Raw genomic sequence first — 21,984 nt, 5'->3', positions numbered from 1 at the left:
TAGCGACCGCCGCATCGGAATGTTTTTAGAGGGAGAGGCTCCCTCTCTCACCCTACTGGCACCCACGTGATGCTGATGGTTTCTTTGCCAGCCCAGGTCCTAACAAATGCCCCTATGTCTGCCTCTAGTGAATGCCTTTTATGCCATGCCAGAGGCATGGCCTTACAGATGCCTGTCAGTTTTACACTGACAGGCAATGATGTTCTGCAATACAGAAGTATTGCAGTGTATTATAAAAGCGATCAAATGGTTGCATAGCAAAGCCCCCTAACGGGACTAAAAACCAAAAATAAAAAGTTTCAAAAATAGTTAATAAATAAAAATCCCAAGTAAAATAAAATTAAAAGTTCAATTTTTCCCCTTACAATATGCTTTATTATAAAAAAAAAAAAAAAAAAAAAAAAAAAATTTAATAATAAAACAATGCCAGAATTTCGGTTTTAATTTCATCATTGTTTCTGAGCTAGTGGTCGGAGCCTAACTGTCATTAGGTCTTCTATGCACTGCACTCACAGAAGAGAAGAATCTGCTCTCCTATCTCGATCACATATATAGAAGCAGCAGCAAAATGGAGGACATTATACAGAAGTAATGAGCAGTGTAGCTGAGAATCCAGCACTGGGGGGGGGGGGGGGGACATAGAAATCTTACCAGCAACCTGTGTTTTTATCACGCTGCTCCTGCTCCCCCCTCCATAGACTTCCATACAGCGTGTGTTGCTGACTCATTCTCCCTCCTCCCCTCTCCATAGACTTGTATAGGCAGGCAGTGAAGTGAAACACCCCACCTTATGCAGCCCGTCTGTACAGGGACTGGACAGAAGATTACAGGTAGGGAGACACCTAGCGGCAATAACTTCACACAGAATTTGCATGGATAAAAAAAAACAAGTACGTAAATTACAAAGTTGCTCTATATCAGATATACTATTAGATTAGCATAAGCGGTTTGAAAAGTTAGTGTTCATTTAAGGCTGGAGTCGCACACAACGATTTGCATTTTGTTGCCATTTTTCAGTGTTTTTTTTGGTCAAAAACACTGCGGCCAGATTTTACTTTAAAATATATAAGGATTCGGTTGGAAGCCATATTATGGATGGAATCTTCAGACCAACCTCCAGTCCTCACCCCTGTGCTTTCTCAGACGCTACAGTTGTGGGATTCTCTTACAAAAAAGGTTTCATATTAAATCCCCTCACAATCCTCTTATGACTATTACCTGTAATCCTGATTTTCCTCCGGGATTACGCAGATCTGAATTCCGCTGGTGGACTAATAAAGGGTTCTACAGGATTATGGATTTTTTTTTATTGGAGGCGACATTAGAACTTTGGAATTCTTTAGAGAATCACATTAGTTACCTCCATCGGAACATTTGAGATAACTTCAGATACGCCATTTCTTGCTAGCCTGGAAATCTAACTCAGATGATATCAGCACTTTAACCCCTTTAGGACACAGCCTATTTTGGCCTTGTGGACACAGATGATTTTTTCAAATCTGACATGTGTCACTTTATGTGGTAATAACTCCGGAATGCTTTTACCTATCCAAGCGATTCTGAGATTATTTTCTCGTGACATATTGTACTTTATGTTAGTGAAAAAATTTGGTCGATAAATTCAATATTTATTTGGGAAAAACTTTAAATTTTAGCAAAAATTAGCATTTTTCTACATTTAAATGTATATGCTTGTGAAACAGATAGTAATACCACACAAAATACTTACTAGTTAACATCCCCCATATGTCTACTTTATGTTTGCATCATTTTTTTTCACGTACTTTTATTTTTCTAGGACGTTACGAGGCTTAGAACTTTAGCAGCAATTTCTCATTTTCAATAAAATTTCAAAAGGCTATTTTTTCAGGGACCAGTTCAGTTCTGAAGTGGCTTTGAGGGCCTTATATATTAGAAAGTCCCCATAAATCACCCCATTTTGAAAACGGTACCCCTCAAGGTATTCAAAACCACATTCAGAAAGTATTTTAACCCTTTAGGCGTTTCACAGGAATTAAGGCAAAGTAGAGGTGAAATTTACAAATTTCATTTTTTTGCCGAAATTCATTTGTAATAAAAAAAAAATCTACCACAGAAGGTTTTACCAGAGAAACGCAACTCAATATTTATTGCCCAGATTCTGCAGATTTTAGAAATATTCAACATGTGGCCCTAGTGTGATAAAGGACTGAAGCACTGGCCTCAGAAGCAAAGGACCACCTAGTGGATTTTGGGGCCTCCTTTTTTTAGGAATATATTTTAGGCACCATGTCAGGTTTGAGGAGGTCTCAGGAGGGAGGGAGCGCCTTTTGGAACGCAGATTTTGCTGGATTGGTTTTCAGTGCCATGTCGGGTTTGCAACGCCCCGGAGGGACCAAAACAGTGGAAACCCCCCAAAAGTGACCCCATTTTGGAATCTACACCCCTCAAGGAATTTTTCTAGGGGTATAGTGAGCATTTTGGCCCCTCAGGATCTTTTTTAGAGCTAAGGTGACCAAAAAACAGTTTACATTATAATTTATTCTGCCGGTCGGTACGATTACGCCGATACCATATGTGTATAGTTTTTTTTAAGTTTTGCAGCGTTTGCACAATAAAATTAAGTTTCTATAAAATAATTTATTTTCTGGGACACGCTATTCTGAGCCTTAACTTTTTTATTTTTTTGTCAAAAAAGCTGTGGGAGGTCTTGTTTTTTGCGGGACGGGTTGTAGTTTTTATTGGTACCATTTTGGGGTAAATGCGACTTTTTGATCACTTTTTATTCTATATCTTGGGAGGGGTGGTGACCAAAAAATAGCGATGCTGAGTTTTCCGTTTGTTTTGTTTGCGCCATTCACAGTGCGGAAAAATTAACATTATAGTTTCATAGATTGGGTCGTTACGAACGCGGCGATACCAAATATGTGTACTTTTTTTTAACGTTTTCATTTTTTTCCCTATAATAAATGACTTATTATAGGAAAACAAAACCTTTTATTTTTACACTTTTATAAAACATTATTAACTTTTTACACTTTATATTTTTGTTTATTAACTTTTTTTTTTACTCTTTACACTTTCTTTTTTTTACATGCAGCTCTGATCGCTGCTAGAATACATTACACTACCTAGGTAGTGTAACGTATTCCAACTGTCAGTGTGACGTCACAGTCACTCTGACAGTTGGTCTACGAGGATCAGCAGAGGCTGATCCTCATAGGCTGACATACATGGCAGACTTGGGGGCCGTTGTCTGGCCCCCGGGTGCCATCACAAGCATCAGAAGCCCCACGATTGCATGGGGGCTGCTGATGCGCTACAAACCCGCTACATGCGGAGATCGCAATCGAGCCCCGCATGTAACGGGTTAATTGCCGAAATCAGCGGCGATGAGCCGCTGATCGGCAACACTGGAGAGTGTCAGCTGTCGGGGACAGCTGATCTCCAAGTTCCCGATGCACACTGTCGCCGACAGTGTGCATCGGGAACGACACAGTGACTTCCTGTCACTCTGACAGGAAGCCTATCAGGACCAGCCGAAGGTTGGTCCTGATTGGCTTCCGTCCATGGCAGAGCCGGAAGCCATTGTTTGGCTTCCGTTTGCCATACTAACTATCGGCAGACCCCGCGATTTCAGACGGGGGTCTGCCGATATGCTAGAAACCCCTAAAATTCGGCGATTGCACCCGATCGCCGAATTTAAGGGGTTAATTCGCCGAAATCAGCGGCAAAGGACCGCTGGCCGGCAAGAGGGGAGTGTCAGCTGTCGGCGACAGCTGACCTCCCTGTTCCCGGTGCACATTGTCGCCGACAGTGTGCACCGGAAAAAACTCCGTAACTGTACGTCCTCGTGCGGGAAGTAACCTCCCGCGAGGACGGACAGTTACGTCCTGGTGCGGATAGGGGTTAACTACTTTTGAATGATTTTGTTGGCTTCCTAGCTCTAGAAGTAAGATCTCTTCCATTTATTGGGATCTAGTTACCCCTACAGACAAACTCCCCTATATGACTCGTTGGGAAGGAGATTTGTGTTCTGACATTGAGTTGGCTCAGTGGAGAGAAATTGCGTACCTGGCCTCAAAGTTATCGATCAATACATACTTGGTTGAGGCCGGTTATAAGGTTTTGATGAGATGGTATATGGTCCCGACTCGTATAGCTCAATTCTATCCTTCTGCTGACTCCCATTGCTTTCGGCAGTGCGGACCTGAAGGCACACTATTGCATATTTTATGGGAATGCCCAATAGTTAATAGTTTTTGGAGACCGGTATACAAGCTCATTCGAAAGGTTATTCAAGTTGAACCTCCTAGTAATGTTGTCACGGCCCTGCTCTATCGTCCCATTCCATCAGTTGGAACATACACACGTAAATTTATTCAATATGTATTTTTGGCAGCTAAAATCACCATTGCTAGAGCCTACATTATCTATAGAGATACTTATTTCTAAAATCTCGTGGATAATGGCCTCTCCCATATATTGTCTGACACTTTAGATAAAATTTGATAAAATCTGGACCCCATGGAGGAACCGCGCACTTCCTTGACTACATAGAGATGGATACGACCCCCTCTACCCTTCTACTTTACCTCCCTCCCGCCTCATTGTTGTTGTGTTTTTCTTTTTGAGGATACTTATTGTACCTCTTCAGTGATTGTGATGTTGATGGCAGTTACCTATACATGATACTATTGCATTTACATGCTCTATATTTTGCATGATCTTTGACATCATAGACTTTCTTGATATGTAGGTTTTGATATAAGGCCATGTTGGCCTATTTCTCTTTGTACTTTGCATTATTGTATTACTATATGTGCGACTCTGCGTTCTTGTTACATTTTCAGAAAATTGTTCAATAAAAATCTATTGAAACTAAAGTATATAAGGATTTATTGAAAAGACTACATACCCAGCATTGTGGTTTGTGTCGTCAATAAAATGTAGCGAGCTCTAGTTAAGGGTTTTTTTCAGAACTTTTTCCCATAGGCTTCTCAAAAAATTAGCGTATCTGAAGGAAGCCTAAAGACCATGTTTCTTTGAACACTATTTCACAATATAAACATAGAATTAATCTGCATTTATAAATATATAGCGTAAAGTTTATCAACCTTTCTACACCAGTTTTCTGGCATAGAAAAGTCAAATTACTCAAAAGTCGCAATTTGCGAGAAAATTGTGACTTTCGGTCCGTTTATGACACTCCCGACATTTTTCTAAAAAGTGGGAGGATCTTAGTAATAGAGAAGAAGGCTACGAGCAGAATGATATCTATTTTTGTGGTAAAAGATTCAGTATAACTTCTAATTTATTCATCTAAACCTCATCTCATTCTGGGTTTAGGAATCCAGTGGGCGGTCTCACTCAATGAATGATGGCGTTCCCTGAATACAGAGATAGCGGTCAATCAGTGATTAGGACCTCTCACTGGAATCCTAAACCCAGAACAAGATGAGGTTTAGATAAATAAATTATTTTTTTTCCACAAATCTATATAACCAATCTGCTTAGTCCCTTCTGTTCTATTACATTCTGCCTACAGATCGGACTGCATTTTTTAACGTGAGATTCCCTTGAATTATCATGCAGGGTGACATTTGAACAGAATTGTACAAAGTTTGCACTTTTCAGGCTAAGGAGTCAGTCCATAATGGACAGAGAAATGTTTCATGCAAGATTTTTTTCTGCCTGGCCGGGAAAACGTCCATCATTTGACTGATGCAAACAGACCTATTTTGTACTGATCCTAGTTTTATTGTCCAGAGCAACATTCACAATTCTGCAGGCTTCAAAATTGAAATCTCCCAGCATTCATTGCTGGCTTAACTCCCACACAGAGCTCTCTCATTTGCATGCTGGTGTTTTCTTTACACCAGACACTGTACCGTTATCCGATGTAAGAAACGCTAAGGCTTCATGTGCACATTACGGGCAGGTACACAGAGCTTGTATGGCGGCATATGGAGTCCTTATGGTTCTGCATTAAGGAGCTATTAGGCACTCCACGTGTCACTGAAGAAGAAATGCCTCTAATATAAGTGTTGGTGAGTGTCAAGATTTTTTTTTTCTTTTTAATGAGCTAAGCTGTTAAAAAGGACATTTATAACTGATAGTTAGCCCACACCAAAAAATATAATTTTCTACTATAATTAAAATGTATCAGTGCTCCTTTAATTTTGTGATAACTAGAAGAGTTCCGTCGCAGGGGCATGATGGGAGCCGTTCGAGAGAATGAATGCTACGACTATTTGCACAATAGGCTCACTCCTTAAAGGGGTTTTCCCAGAAATATTTATCACCCATCCACAGGATATGTAGAAAATGTCTGACCGCCGGGGGTTTGACTGTTGGGACTCCCATTGATCACGATAACGTGGGAACCCAAGTCACCTGTGTGAATAGGGCGGTCAGTCCCATACACAGTGAATGAAGCAATGGCCATGTAGGCACACTCCGCTACATTCACACAGGGGACTCAGGGACCTGCATTATCATGATCGCTGAGGGTTCAAGCAGACAGACCCCCAGTGCTTACTTTTATCACCAATCCGACGTATAGAGTAATAAACGTTGTTTGTTGGGAAACCGCTTAAGAAAACACTTTTTTTTGTTAATTTTATTTATTTAGTTTTTTGGGGGAGTCAGCACTTTATCAATTAAAAACCGGAGTCCTCTGTAAGGATGTATCTTTCTAAAAGCTGGTCAGCAGGTTCCAATAGTAACCAGCAAAACTGACAGGCTGTAACTCAGGATCAAGAAAAGATAAGTAAACACTGGGGCAGATTTACTAAGACTTGTTTCAGACAGGCACTCGCCTCTTAATAAATTTGTTGCATCTTTCCGCTGGCTGTGCGCCACAACCTGTGGCTTAACAGTTGCGGTCGCATCCCTCTTCCTTCCCTTGATCGGACATAAAATAAGCATTACTCGCTGCTCAGCTCTTACAGCAGGCTGCATATAGGGTCCTGACAAAGATGCCTCAGGTTAGAAGTGTCGCAGGTACGCAGCAAACAACCTCCAGTGTCAGGATGTTGTGTGTTGTGTCACACATAAGGCCCTTGCCTGCAACGCGGCCTGATGTGGAAACCTGATCCGGGGGGGGGGGGGGGGGAAGAAGCGGAGCGGTGAGTCATTTTTTTTCCATTTATATAAATTTTATTATCTGCTCATGGGTGGGGCAGGACAAGGCATGCCTCTGCTTAGATCCTCCTGCTCGACAACATGCTGCTACTAGATGCCACAGTCAATAGCAGCATCTAGGTGGTTAGACAGAGAGAGAGGGGGGGGCTCCCTCCGTCACCCCTCGACGCGATTGCGCCGATGGGTCGCAATGGCAGCCAGGGGCCTAAGAAAAGGCCTGCCATGGTTACGTGCCAAAGGCACGGCCTTATAGGTTACCTGTCAGTTTATCACGGACAGGCTAGAAAACTTTGGTATACTAAGTATATCAAAGCATTATGAAAGTGATCAGTAGATTGCATTGTGAAGTCCCCTATCGGAGCAAAAAAAAAAAAAGATCAAACGCACGGTGAATGACAACCACCCCAAATTAGAAGTTAATCAACGCCAGAGACTCGCAGTACCTGCTGTCACTGCACCCTTCAGTGCAGCTGACCTGACAGATACAGGTTTCAGCGCACGATACAGCTGCTCTGTATACAGGATACAAAGCAGCTGTATCTCAAAAAGTCAAAATAATTTTTAATGAAAAGTATTAAGAAAGTTGCACCAAACACACTGATACACATGTGTATTAAAAAAAAAAAAAAAAAAAAATCTATATATATATATATATATATATATATATATTTTATTTTTTTTTTTTTTCAAAAGGTGTATATAGCCTTTAATAAAAGTTAAATCAATAAATTGTTTCTTGTAACAATAGGTTAATATCATTCATGCGGTTAGCTAGCCATACGACTATATAATATACCTAAATGAAAACATTTTAGGAAACTTACTCAAATACTTCCAAGGGCACAGTAATGTCATGAAGCTGTTGACGGCACTTGTCTATATCCTGCAGTCCTGTGATCACGAAATTCCTGTACAAAAAAAATACAACCAAACAAGCAATAAGCAAAACTCAAACATTTAAAATGTGCATGGACTCTGCGAATATACGTGTCAGGGAGCCACACCACTGCCGCATAATAAATACTGCAAAAATTAGAAAAATAAAATAAAAAATAGAACATTAAATAGCATCTATAGAAAAGATAACACATCTAATGTGGATGGTAAGTGATATTATAAATCTGCTACGTGCAATCTTACTAACAGATGTGCTTCCGTTGGCAGCAGGAAAATCTAATTTACTGTGGCTTCCCCATATCCGGTGGACAGAATATAGTTTTATGATCAGCTGTAGCCTGTACCCCACAGCAACACAGACCCACGGTGCAGTAGAAAGGACATTCATTCAAAAACCCACATCATGGACTGTAAGACGAAGTAGAGGATCAAGCCGGAAGAGGGCAGCAAACAAAAAGCTCATCAGGACCGGTATAGCTAATAGGAAAACTTCTGCCAGATGTGCGTGTTCTGCTGTATGACTGCAGATTTGCTTGCTTGCCCGTTCTTATAGATTACAATCAACAATTAACCCTGGAAAATGGTAGTCAGGTCAAATAAAAAAAAACAAGTCGTTCCAATCTCCCAGCCAGTCATTGGGGGTGGAGAAATGCGAGTACGGCGCTCTGAGTGTATCTTGCACGAGTCTTCAGCGTGCATCTCTCCATGCCTGATGTCAGCGGCCTGTGACTGACTGTCCCGCTCATGGGACGTGGCGTCCCTATGACTACAGACAACATGCCATCATGCGTGAGTGTAAACAGAGGCATGGGACCCCAACATTGGTAGTGAAAGTACGTAGTAGAATTCTAAAGGTAAGGCCCCATTCACGTTGCATTTATGCCCAACGCTCAGCGTGTACGTCGGGAAAACTCTCGACATATGCGCTAAACGTGTACAAACGTATACCTGCCCCACAGAGGCCAATAGTGTCCTTTTGGCCTCCGCTGGGCTGGTATACGTCGGTATACTTTTTTGTTGAAAAATGGAATAGCATAGTAGACTATGCTATTCCATCCCGAGGTATAGTTTTTTAAAATGGGAGCCACTGTATGGCATCCGCCACTATTATATGTTAAACGTATACGTCGGGTAGCTTCCCCAGAGCAGGAGTGCCTAGGAAGAACACCAACTAGCGCTCGGCCCAAGAAAGCTCCTGATGTCACCGTCCATATATAGGAAGGGACGTCAGGGGCTTTCAATTGCGGAGTCCCCAGCCAGAGCATCAGAAGTGCTCGACAGGGACTGTGGTACTAGAGAAGCCCCCGATGTCACTGGCCATTTATGGACAGTGACGTCGGGGGCTTCCCCGGGCACAGTGCTTCAGGTAACATTCTGCGAGGGAAGATCGGGCGACATATCCCATTGTATGACTATACAGTGGAATACATCACCACCTTCCGTCGGAGGCATATGTCGGGAGTTCACCTAATACCGCCGACGGAAGGAAAAACTGCAATGTGATTGGGGCCTGTCCATATGTCCTATGCATGTCATAGGGAGGGCCTACTGTGTTAGAGTAGTACCCGTTTTAGCAGACTCAAGCCATCAATGTATTGACATGGACCACCATGTATCTAAATGGCCACTACATTCAGCTGTATAGCGTGATTCACATGGAAGTCAAAATGTAAATTATATCCTTTATGGAGAAGAAAGCCGTGAATGACTTTCCAACTGTAAGTCACTACATCGCAAGCAACATTTGTCATTTTTGTCTATAGCGTATTACACAAGTTGCATGGTAAGGGCTTCTTTCAGTGCGACTCACAAGCGGTATAAATGATCAGGGTTGTAGTTGCAGTTTATACCCCATTATAATCAGGATACTCTGCCACCACTGACTTACAGCTTCTGATTGAGGCCAGCCTGGCTGCTAGGCTGGAAGTCGCTCACGATGATCCCCAGCTGCCGTATATTCTCCACGAACTTTTCTAGATGCTCCTCCAAGTTATCAAACTTCTCGGCCATGTCTGCGGCGCTCCTCCGCCGGCAGCGCCTTTTACGTTTCTTCAGTTATTACTACCACCAGACAACCATACTGCTGTCATTCGCTCTCCGCGCCGTGCCTCCACCCTCTCTGCATAAAGACGGAGGTTTCCTCCATTTCCGGGCTCCCCTCTCTTTCCTGTCTAGTCCCCGCCCCCGGTTTCTCAAAAAGTAAAGCCAGACAGTCACGTAACGAGCGCGTCCAGGCACTGTATGCGCGCTCCCGATAAGCCGAACACTCGATAGTGGGGTGTAGCGGGAGTGCGCGTCTGCTTCATGTCATTTGCAGAGTCTGCGCGGCTATTGTGTACTCTGCGTGCATTTTGGTCTGCTTGTAAAGACTAGAGGTGTAATGAAATCGTTTCACGTTATATTATAGTGGAATATTAGAGCTTATTGATAGAGAAAGTTAGTGCTACAGAAAAAAATGTTCTCTACCGACAGTATATGCAAAAGTCATGTACTGACAATCAGGGCCGCCATCAGGAATTTCAGGGCCCCCTACAGCTACATTTTCTGGGCCCCCCTACCGTGGCACCGCCTGTTAACAGTACTCCGTCCAGTACTATATCATGGTACCCAGGGCCGCCATCAGGGGGGGTATTAGGGGTACTGATGTGAGAGGCCCGGCCAAACCTAATTGAAAGGGGGGCCCGGCAAACTGCCGCGACTTGCCTTTGCAATGGGGCCCGTTTTTTTCACCAAAAGAATGTCATGAGCTGCGGGCCCCCCTTTCAATTAGGTTTGGCCGGGCCTCTCACATCAGTACCCCTAATACCCCCCTGATGGCGGCCCTGGGTAGCATGGGGGCCGTCAAACACCGCCGCCCGTGCGACCGATCACGCGCACCCGCAAACTCCCGCGCATGCGCACCGGCGACCGCCTGGAACCGCGCACCGAATTTTGAGGCAGATTTTGACCTGCCCACACTATCTTGCCGCGTTTTTTGCCTGCGGCGATTGAGGACAGCAGACAGAAAACGCAGCGAAAAATGCATTTTCTGCCTCCCATTGATTTAGATGGGAGGTCAGAGGCGGAACCGCGGCAAGAAAGGACGTGCTGCTTTTTCTTTTTTCCGCGACTGGCTCCCATTGATTTCAGATTAAATCAATGGGAGGCGGTTTTGGAAGTTGTTTGGTGCTGATTCTGACGCAGTGTCCGAGTCAATATCAAGGCCCAAAAACTCTGTGAACTGGGCCTTATTGTTAGGGCTTATTCAGACGAACGTGTAATACGTCCGTGCAACGTGCGTGATTTTCACGCGCCTCGCACGGACCTATGTTACTCTATGGGGCCGTGCAGACTGTCAGTGATTTTCATGCAGCGCGAGTCCGCTGCGTAAAACTCACGACATGTCCGATATTTGTGCATTGTTCGCGCATCACGCACCCATTGAAGTCAATGGGTGCGTGAAAATCACGCCCAGCACTCCCGCAGCCGTATAAACTATGAATGAAAACAGAAAAGCACCACGTGCTACAAACATACAAACAGAGTGTCATAATGATGGCGGCTGCGCGAAAATCACGCAGCCGCGCATCATACGCTGCTGACACACGGAGCTGTTATGGACCTTTTGCAAGCGCAAAACGCCACGTTTTTGCGCGCGCAAAAAGCACACGCTTGTGTGAATCCGGCCTTAGGGTAGGAACACACTCGGCATGAACACTGCAGATTTTATGCAACACATTTTATTGTGGAAAATCCGCAGCGTATCACAGTCGCAGCAGAGTGGAGGAGATATGAACAAATCTCATTCACACGCTGCAAAAATAATGGACCTGCAGTGTGGCTTTTTGGCTTTTTAAGCCGCAGCATGTCAATGTATTCTGTGGAATCGCTGCTCCTCTGTTGCGGAAATGCTGCGGTTCTGCCGCAAAAATCACAAATGAGAAAAAAAAAAAGGCACTTTTTTAAATTTATAAAAAAGTTTAGACTTGCCCCGGCCGTAGTTTAGGTGACGCGATCCTCTATTCTTAGCGCAGCCCCGCCTCCTATCATGACGTTTCATACCATGTGACTGCTGCAGCGGTCACATGGCCTACAGCGTCATCCCAGGAGGCGGGGCTACGTTCAGAAGAGAGAGATGCGTCACCTAAACTACGGCCGGGGCAAGTCTAAACTTTTTTTTCCCTGCAGGATTCCCGCAGCGGACATGCCTCACCAAACCTGCGCCACTATTTGGTGCGGTTTTGCTGGCGGAATTCCCTGCGGCTACCGGGGCGGATAAGCTGTGTAGTTTTACTCAGCATATCCGCCTAGTGTGTCCCTTATGATGTCGCTCCTGGAGCTGCTGCCGGTCTCTAAATAGGCAGTTGGTGCAGTAGAATTTGGAATAATTTTTTTTTGTGAACAGCTTAAAAAAATACAAAACTTTTGTGTTAGGGCCTGTTCACATCACCGTTCGCTTCCGCTCCGGGGTTCCTTCTGAGGTTTCTGTCGGGTGAACCCCGCAACGGAAAGTGAAAGTGATAGCACAGCTTCCGTTTCCATCACCATTAGCGCAGTCGACTGCGCTATTGATTCCGTCCGAAAACCAGCCGGAATGGTGACGAAAGGAAACCATTAGCGATGTTTCCGTCACCATTGAGATCAATGGTGACTGAAACGGAAGCTGTGCTGTCACTTTCACTTTCCGTTGCGGGGTTCACCCGACAGAAACCTCAGACGGAACCCCGGAGCGGTGGTTCGTCACCATTCCGGCTGGTTTTCGGACGGAATTAATAGCGCAGTCGACTGCGCTAATGGTGATGGAAACGGAAGCTGTGCTATCACTTTCACTTTCCGTTGCGGGGTTCACCCGACAGAAACCTCAGACGGAACCCCGCAACGGAAAGTGAAAGTGATAGCACAGCTTCCGTTTCCATCACCATTAGCGCAGTCGACTGCGCTATTGATTCCGTCCGAAAACCAGCCGTAATGGTGACGAACGGAAACCATTAGCGATGTTTCCGTCACCATTGAGATCAATGGTGACTGAAACGGAAGCTGTGCTGTCACTTTCACTTTCCGTTGCAGGGTTCACCCAACAGAAACCTCAGACGGAACCCCGGAACGGTGGTTCGTCACCATTCCGGCTGGTTTTCGGACGGAATTAATAGCGCAGTCGACTGCGCTAATGGTGATGGAAACGGAAGCTGTGCTATCACTTTCACTTTCCGTTGCGGGGTTCACCCGACAGAAACCTCAGACGGAACCCCGCAACGGAAGCGAACAGTGATGTGAACAGGCCCTAACACAAAAGTTTTGTATTTTTTTAAGCTGGTTCACAAAAAAAAATAATTCCAAATTCTACTGAACCAACTGCCTATTTAGAGAGCGGCAGCAGCTCCAGGAGCGACATCATAAGGGACACACTAGGCGGATATGCTGAGTAAAACTACACAGCTTATCCGCCCCGGTAGCCGCAGGGAATTCTGCCAGCAAAACCGCACCAAATAGTGGCGCAGGTTTGGTGAGGCATGTCCGCTGCAGGAATCCTGCAGGGAAAAAAAAGTTTAGACTTGCCCCGGCCGTAGTTTAGGTGACGCATCTCTCTCTTCTGAACGTAGCCCCGCCTCCTGGGATGACGCTGTAGACCATGTGACTGCTGCAGCAGTCACATGGGATGAAACGTCATGACAGGAGGCCGAGCTGCGCTAAGAATAGAGGATCGCGTCACCAGGACTACGGCCGGGGCAAGTCTAAACTTTTTTATAAATTTAAAAAAGTGCCTTTTTTTTTTTTCTCTTTTGTGATTTTTGCGGCAGAACCGCAGCATTTCCGCAACAGAGGAGCAGCGATTCCACAAAATACATTGACATGCTGCGGCTTAAAAAGCCAAAAAGCCACACGGCAGGTCCATTATTTTTGCAGCGTGTGGATGAGATTTGTTCAAACCTCATCCACTCTGCTGCGACTGTAATACGCTGCGGATTTTCCACAATAAAATGTGTTGCATAAAATCCGCAGTGTTCATGCCGAGTGTGTTCCTACCCTAAGGCCGGATTTACACAAGCGTGTGCTTTTTGCACGCGCAAAAAACGTGGCGTTTTGCGCATGCAAAAGGTCCATAACAGCTCCGTGTGTCAGCAGCGTATGATGCGCGGCTGCGTGATTTCCGCGCAGCCGCCATCATTATGACACTCTGTTTGTATGTTTGTAGCACGTGGTGCTTTTCTGTTGTCATTCATAGTTTATACGGCTGCGGAAGTTCTGGGCGTGATTTTCACCCACCCATTGACTTCAATGGGTGCGTGATGCGCGAACAATGCACAAATATCGGACATGTCGTGAGTTTTACGCAGCGGACACACGGACACACGCTGCGTGAAAATCACTGACAGTCTGCACGGCCCCATAGAGTAACATAGGTCCGTGCGAGGCGCGTGAAAATCACACACGTTGCACGGACGTATTACACGTTCGTCTGAATAAGCCCTAACAATAAGGCCCAGTTCACAGAGTTTTTGGGCTTTGATATTGACTCGGACACTGCGTCAGAATCAGCACCAAACAACTTCCAAAACCGCCTCTCATTGATTTAATCTGAAATTAATGGGAGCCAGTCGCGGAAAAAAGAAAAAGCAGCACGTCCTTTCTTGCCGCGGTTCCGCCTCTGACCTCCCATCTAAATCAATGGGAGGCAGAAAATGCATTTTTCGCTGCGTTTTTTGTCTGCTGTCCTCAATCGCCACAGGCAAAAAACGCAGCAAAAAAATGCGGCAAGATAGTGTGGGCAGGTCAAAATCTGCCTCAAAATTCTTTAAGGAATTTTGAGGCAGATTTTTTTTTGCCTGCAAAATACTGTGTGAACAGGGCCATACATAAACAGCACTTTGAGATAATTTACTCACTGTGTCAGAAGAGCTGCTCCCACTCCAGTCCTCTTCCGGCGATGTCTTCCAGGGGAGGTCTTCGGTCCAGACGTCCAGTCCTTCACCTCCAGCCAGGCTCCAGGTAAGTTTTGTCCATGTGTGTCCGCGGCTGCGCGCGCTTCGTTCGCGGGTGCGCGCGAGGCCGATCCCGGGTGCGCGCGCGGTCGATCACGGGTGCGCGCGCGGGCGATCTCCAGTGCGGGCGTTCGTGGATGCGCGCTCGCGAGTGCGCACGCGCGGGAGTTTCCTTGTGCGCGCGATCGGGTGCGCGCGCGCGGGCGGACGGTTTGACGGCCCCCCATGACGAGGGGAGGGGGCCCGCAGCAGCAGCAGCAGCTTACGACATTCTTTTGGTAAAAAAAACGGGCCCCATTGCAGGGGCCCGTTTTTTCCTACCAAAAGAATGTCGAGGCAGTTGCCGGGCCCCCCTTTCAATTAGGTTTGGCCGGGCCCCTCACACCACTACCCCTAATACCCCCCTGATGGCGGCCCTGCTGACAATACCAAAAAACAACGGTGAACATAGGTCCCTAAAATGTTCATTTTTTTTTTACACATTTTATTCAGCCATTATGTTTTTGGGAAAGCTTGGTGACTACCAATATGGCCACTATGATTGCTACCACAAAGGTTGTCATAGCATCCTAAGGCCTTATTCACACAACCGTGTTTGGTCCATGATATACGGTCCGAATTTTCCAGACCGGACACAGTTCTGGCAGCCAAGCTCTTAGCATCATCGTTATCTATGACGCTGTGAGTCACTGCCTCTCCGCGGGACTACTATCCCATACTGAAAACATGTTCAGTACGGGACAGAAATCCCGCGGGAAGGCAGGGACACATAACGTCATGCATAACTATGATGCTAAGAGCCCGGCTGCCTGAATTTTGTTCGGTCTGGAAAATGTGCACCGTATATCATGGACCGAGCGCGGTCGTGTGAATAAGGTCTAAATAGCAAACCGGTCTAGCTGTGGTGATATGGGAGCAGATGATGTGATGGGCACATGAATGTCATTTGTATCGCCATATTCTGAGAGCCATAACTTTTTTTCTGTTAATGGAGCGAAGTAAGGCCTTATTTACACGACAGTGAAAAACGGCCGTTCTTTTAACGACCGTTTTCAGAACAATGATGTTCCATGGGTGTATTTACATGGCCGTTTTTTTAATTAATGGCCTGTGAATAATGGCCATCAAAATATAGGACATCTCCTATTTTTGCCCGTTTTCACGGCCTGACGCCCCCCATAGAAGTCAATGGATCCGATTTTTAATGCCTGTCAATACATGTAACAACCGTTAAAAACAGATCTGTGACATGGGGATTGGCAAGGGAACTACTAGTTCCCCTGCTGGCTATCACGGGTTCTGCAAAGGTGATGCAATGACGCCACCTTCGCAGATCCCGTGAAGACGAGAGACCACGCGTGAAAACGAGCTGCATCGGTGAGTGTTATCGCATCGCCTTCGCAGATCCAGTCAAGACGAGAGACCACGCGTGAAGATGAGCTGCATCGATTTCATTGCGTCGCCGCAGGTCCCGTGAAGACGAGAGACCTTACCTGAAGAATACAGCGCTGCATCAGTGAGTATGTAGGGCATTCATGTCGGGCTGTGTGGCATCATATACATCGGGGCTGTGTGGCATATATAGTGGGCTGTGTGGCATATAAAGGGAGGTGTGTGGCATCATATACAGGGGGCTGTGTGGCATATACAGGGGGCTGTGTGGCATATACAGGGAGGTATGTGGATCATATACAGGGAGTCTGTGTGGCATCATATACAGGGAGGTGTGTGGCATATACAGGGGGTGTGTGTGGCATCATATACAGGGATACTGTGGCACATACAGGGAGGCTGTGTGGCATCACATACAGGGAGGCTGTGTGGCATCACATACAGGGAGGCTGTATGGCATATACAGGGAGGTGTGTGGCATCATATACAGGGGGTCTGTGTGGCATCATATACAGGGAGGTATGTAACATCATATACAGGGGGTCTGTGTGGCATTATATACAGGGAGGTGTGTGGCATCATATACAGGAGGTGTGTGGCATCATATACAGGGAGGCTGTAAATAGTATCTAGGTGAACATGTAACCTTCCTTTGGGTGTTTTCAGGGGGTTTGTAAAAGGGGGTGGGGTAATAGTGGGAATCACTGGTTAGTGTCACCCACTATTACTACCTCCTTTATAATCAGGATCACTAGGGATATGCCTAGTTCCCCTACCTTTTCCTTATACTAACGTCGCTCTGCTTGCTTTTGCTGCTACTCAAGGGAATAAGACTGTATAGTAAATAAAGATATTTCTTAACATACAGTAATCACTCTCATATAAAATACAGTAACTAATCACAGTACAGTATAAACACAGTATCACAATCTTAATTATACTGCCACCCACTTACCTAAACATACATAGAAGTTACGTTACAACACAATACACATAAGTTACTTGTAATTCTCACATGCTCACTATCTCTGTCCCACTCCCTCTTAATATAACTGTCTCTGTACACTAAGGGTTAATCAGGTCAAGGATTAACAATGGGAAGGGTTAAATGTTTCAAGGGTTAACCAGGGATACAACGGGATGTGCAGGTCAGCAAGGGGTTAACTCAGGGACTGCAAGGGGTAGTAAGGGTTAACTCAGGGACTCGGGCAGCAATGGGTTAACTTCAGGGAAAACAAGGGTTAACTTCAGGGGCAGCAAGGGTTAACTTCAGAGGCAGCAAGGGTTAACTTCAGGGACTCAGGGGCACCAAGGGTTACTCTGGGACAGCAAGGGTTAACCCAGGGCAGCAAGGGTAAACAGGGACTGACCGAGAGAGAGGGAGAGTTTAAAGTGTATCGGTAGCTACACTGATACTTAGCGTTTTCGTTGGTGGAACAGGGGAGCAGAGGCAGGAGCCGTAGCAGGAGCAGGAGACAGGACCAGGTCGTTGGAGGAGAGAGGCAGGACAGGAGAGGTGAGCCGGTCCGTGGTGGAGCAGGTAGGTAGCTCTCGTTGGTGGTGTGGTGGTGTAGACTCTGCTAGCGAGGGTACCGACGCAGGGCTATTTAACCCTGCCGGTACGCTTGCAGCTGGGGACGAGTGGCGCTCGCCCCCGGCTAGCATGGATCGGTATGGTAATAATGTATCACCAGCCGACTCATGAGCGCCCGCGCGTGATCGCGCGCGTGCGTTATCGCGCGCGCGCGAGACCGTCTATGCGCGCGGGAGATTTGAAATGGATACAGGAGATCAAACTATCTCCTGTCTCCATGGTTTCCAAACAAAGCAGGGCAATGCTAATTGTACTGCTTTCTTTACAACTGTATTCATGACCAGGGCTGTGTTTCTACAGCCCTGGCTCATGAGACATTATATGTATTATATATACACCTATATGTATATATATATATATATATATATATACATACACACACACACACATATATATATATATATATATAAACACACATATATATAGACTGTGTTCCAAACTATTATGCACATTGGATTTAAGTGTCATAAACATTTAATAATTAGTTTTTCAATTAAACTCATGGATGGTATTGTGTCTTAGGGCTCTTTGGATCATTGTAATCAATCTCAGACACCTGTGATAATTAGTTTGTCAGGTGTGCCCAATCAAAGGAAAACTACTTAAGAAGGACGTTCCACATTATTAAGCAGGCCACAGGTTTCAAGCAATATGGGAAAGAAAAAGGATCTCTCTGCTGCCGAAAAGCGTGAAATAGTGCAATACATTGGATATTTCAAGAAAACTTAAGCGTGATCATCGTACTGTGAAAAGATTTGTGGCTGATTCAGAGCACAGACGGGTTCTTTCAGATAAAGGCATAAGGAGGAAGGTTTCTGCCAGACAAATTAATAGGATTAGTAGAGCAGCTGCTAAAATGCCATTGCAAAGCAGCAAACAGGTATTTGAAGCCGCTGATGCCTCTGGAGTCCCGTGAACCTCAAGGTGTAGGATCCTCCAGAGGTTTGCAAGTGTTCATAAAGCTATTATTCGGCCATCCCTAAACAATGCTCACAAGCAGAAACGGTTGCAGTGGGCTCAGAAATACATGAAGACTAATTTTCAAACCGTGTTGTTTACTGATGAGTGCCGTGCAAACCTGGATGATCCAGATGGATGGAGTAGTGGATGGTTGGTGAATGGCCACCATGTCCCAACAAGGCTGCGACGTCAGCAAGGAGGTGGCGGAGTCATGTTTTGGGCTGGAATCATGGGGAGAGAGCTGGCAGGCCCCTTTAGGGTCCCTGACGGTGTGAAAATGACCTCTGCAAAGTACGTAGAGTTTATGACTGACCACTTTCTTCCGTGGTACAAAAAGAACCGTGCCTTCCGTAGCAAAATTATCTTCATGCATGACAATGCACCATCTCATGCTGCAAATAATACCTCTGTGTCATTGGCTGCTATGGGCATAAAAGGAGAGAAACTCATGGTGTGGCACCCATGTTCCCCTGACTTCAACCCTATTGAGAACCTTTGGAGCATCCTTAAGCTAAATATCTATGAGGGTGGGAGGCAGTTCACATCAAAACAGAAGCTCTGGGAGGCTATCTGACATCCTGCAAGATATTCAAGCAGAAACTGTCCGAATACTCACAAATTCAATGGATGCAAGAATTGTGAAGGTGATATCAAAGAAGGGGTCCTATGTTAACATGTAACTAGGCCTGTAAAGTTTTTTTTTTATTGAAAGAGCTTTTGATTTCTGTAAATATGACCTCCTGATGCTGCAAATTCAACAAATTACCATTTTCGTTCTCTTTACAACCTTTAAAATGTTTTGATCTCTTTTGTGCATAATTTGAAACAGTGCATTTTGAGTTTTTTACTTCTAAAAAAAAAACCTGTTATCATTAGGAGATTTGTTCAATAAAATTCTCATTATACTCCAACGGTTGATGGTTTGAAGATTATACTGACTGTCATTTGCATCGACTATTTAGGAAAATCAGCTAAAAATGACATTTGCATAATAATTTGGAACGCGGTGTATATATATATATATATATATATATATATATATATATATATATATATATATATATATATATATAGTGAAGGAAATAAGTATTTGATCCCTTGCTGATTTTGTAAGTTTGCCCACTGTCAAAGTCATGAGCAGTCTATAATTTTTAGGCTAGGTTAATTTTACCAGTGAGAGATAGATTATATATAAAAAAAAAAACAGAAAATCACATAGTCAAAATGATATATATTTATTTTATGAATAAATGTCTCACAGGAGAGAGTAAATGGTTAGGTACTACCCAGCACATGTGTACAAAGTACCCCCAAAATGTTACATCAAAGATTAGCAGGACTCTACTATATCATATGAAAAATTTGAGAACCAAGAGTCACAAGGCCACATATAATGTACAAAATAATTTTTATTGCATATAAATATATAAACACATAACATATATAATAATAAAAACACAACGAGGTTTCTAAAAGAGAAAAGTAGTCTATGGATCACGTCACAAAGGTGGTCGATCGCAGGAGTAATGTAAATATTGCACCTTATCAAAGGGAGCAAAGTATATATATTCCACCTGTGCATATATGTGGAAAACACTAGTAATAGGTACAGAACCATGCGGTCAATGCGTACATTACAAGAGTGTATGTTACTCAAGTCTGCTGATTAACATGTTACAACAATTGCACTGGACATGTCACCACATATAATAAACGTCTCCCTTAGTAGCTTATAAAGAGGTACTCCCCAAAAGAGGAACCCCCTACAGTATGTTTCACAGGGGGAATATACCGTACATGTATCCAATGATGAATGAGATAATCCATCCGGCAAATACCAGAGGGAACCCTTGCATCAAAGCTTACCCATATGTGAAATGCTGCACCCGCGATCCACGTGATCCATGTAACAGAAGTAAATAGTAGCACCCCAACGCGCGTTTCGCTGCTCTAGCTTCCTCAGGCAGGAGCAGTGGTTTGCCGGCATCTCCGTCTCTGACAAGCTCATTCCTGTCAGAGAGCTTGTGAGAGTCGGAGACAAGAAGAAATACAGTGTAAAAGTGAAAAAAAGAACGAAAAAACCCAGCGATCTGCCCCTTTTCTGCCCACTAACCAGTGGTCACCCCCTTTGGTGCCCACTGGTTAAGAGAAAAAATAAATATATATATATATATAATATATAATATATATATATATATATGTATATATACAGTGAAGGAAATAAGTATTTGATCCCTTGCTGATTTTGTAAGTTTGCCAACTGTCAAAGACATGAACAGTCTAGAATTTTTAGGCTAGGTTAATTTTACCTGTGAGAGATAGATTATGTAAAAAAACAACTGAAAATCACATAGTCAAAATTATATATATTTATTTGCATTGTGCACAGAGAAATAAGTATTTGATCTCCTACCAACCATTAAGAGTTCAGCCTCCTCCAGACCAGTTAAACGCTCCAAATCAACTTGGTGCCTGCATTAAAGATAGCTGTCTTAAATGGTCACCTGTATAAAAGACTCCTGTCCTCAATTAATCAGTCTTACTCTAACCTCTACAACATGGACAAGACCAAAGAGCTTTCTAAGGATGTCAGGGACAAGATCATAGACCTGCACAAGGCTGGAATGGGCTACAAAACCATAAGTAAGACGCTGGGTGAGAAGGAGACAACTGTTGTTGCAATGGTAAGAAAATGGAAGACATACAAAATGCCTGTGGGCTCCATGAAAAATCTCACCTCGTGGGGTATCCTTGATCCTGAGGAAGGTGAGAGCTCAGCCGAAAACTACACGGGGGGAACTTGTTAATGATCTCAAGGCAGCTGGGACCACAGTCACCAAGAAAACCATTGGTAACACATTACGCCGTAATGGATTAAAATCCTGCAGTGCCCGCAAGGTCCCCCTGCTCAAGAAGGCACATGTACAGGCCCGTCTGAAGTTTGCAAATGAACATCTGGATGATTCTGAGAGTGATTGGGAGAAGGTGCTGTGGTCAGATAACACTAAAATTGAGGTCTTTGGCATTAACTCAACTCGCCGTGTTTGGAGGAAGAGA

General features: G+C 44.5%; 1 protein-coding gene across 1 annotated transcript in view; it reads right to left on the bottom strand.

Annotated features, from left to right (window-relative positions):
* Positions 1-10,211, bottom strand: part of MED10 (mediator complex subunit 10) — a 28,819-nt gene extending 18,608 nt beyond the window's left edge. The window contains exons 1-2 of the mRNA XM_075826775.1: positions 9,911-10,211; positions 7,950-8,033 (exon numbers count right to left, since the gene is read on the bottom strand). Coding sequence (XP_075682890.1) covers positions 7,950-8,033; positions 9,911-10,032 — 206 coding nt within the window. The 5' untranslated portion in view covers positions 10,033-10,211. The remainder of the gene's footprint in view (positions 1-7,949; positions 8,034-9,910) is intronic.
* Between the last annotated feature and the right edge of the window lie 11,773 nt (positions 10,212-21,984).

This window comes from Rhinoderma darwinii, chromosome 5 (genome assembly GCF_050947455.1).
Source record: "Rhinoderma darwinii isolate aRhiDar2 chromosome 5, aRhiDar2.hap1, whole genome shotgun sequence".
Classification (NCBI taxonomy): domain Eukaryota; kingdom Metazoa; phylum Chordata; class Amphibia; order Anura; family Rhinodermatidae; genus Rhinoderma; species Rhinoderma darwinii.
This window is presented reverse-complemented; position numbering and strand designations above follow the sequence as displayed.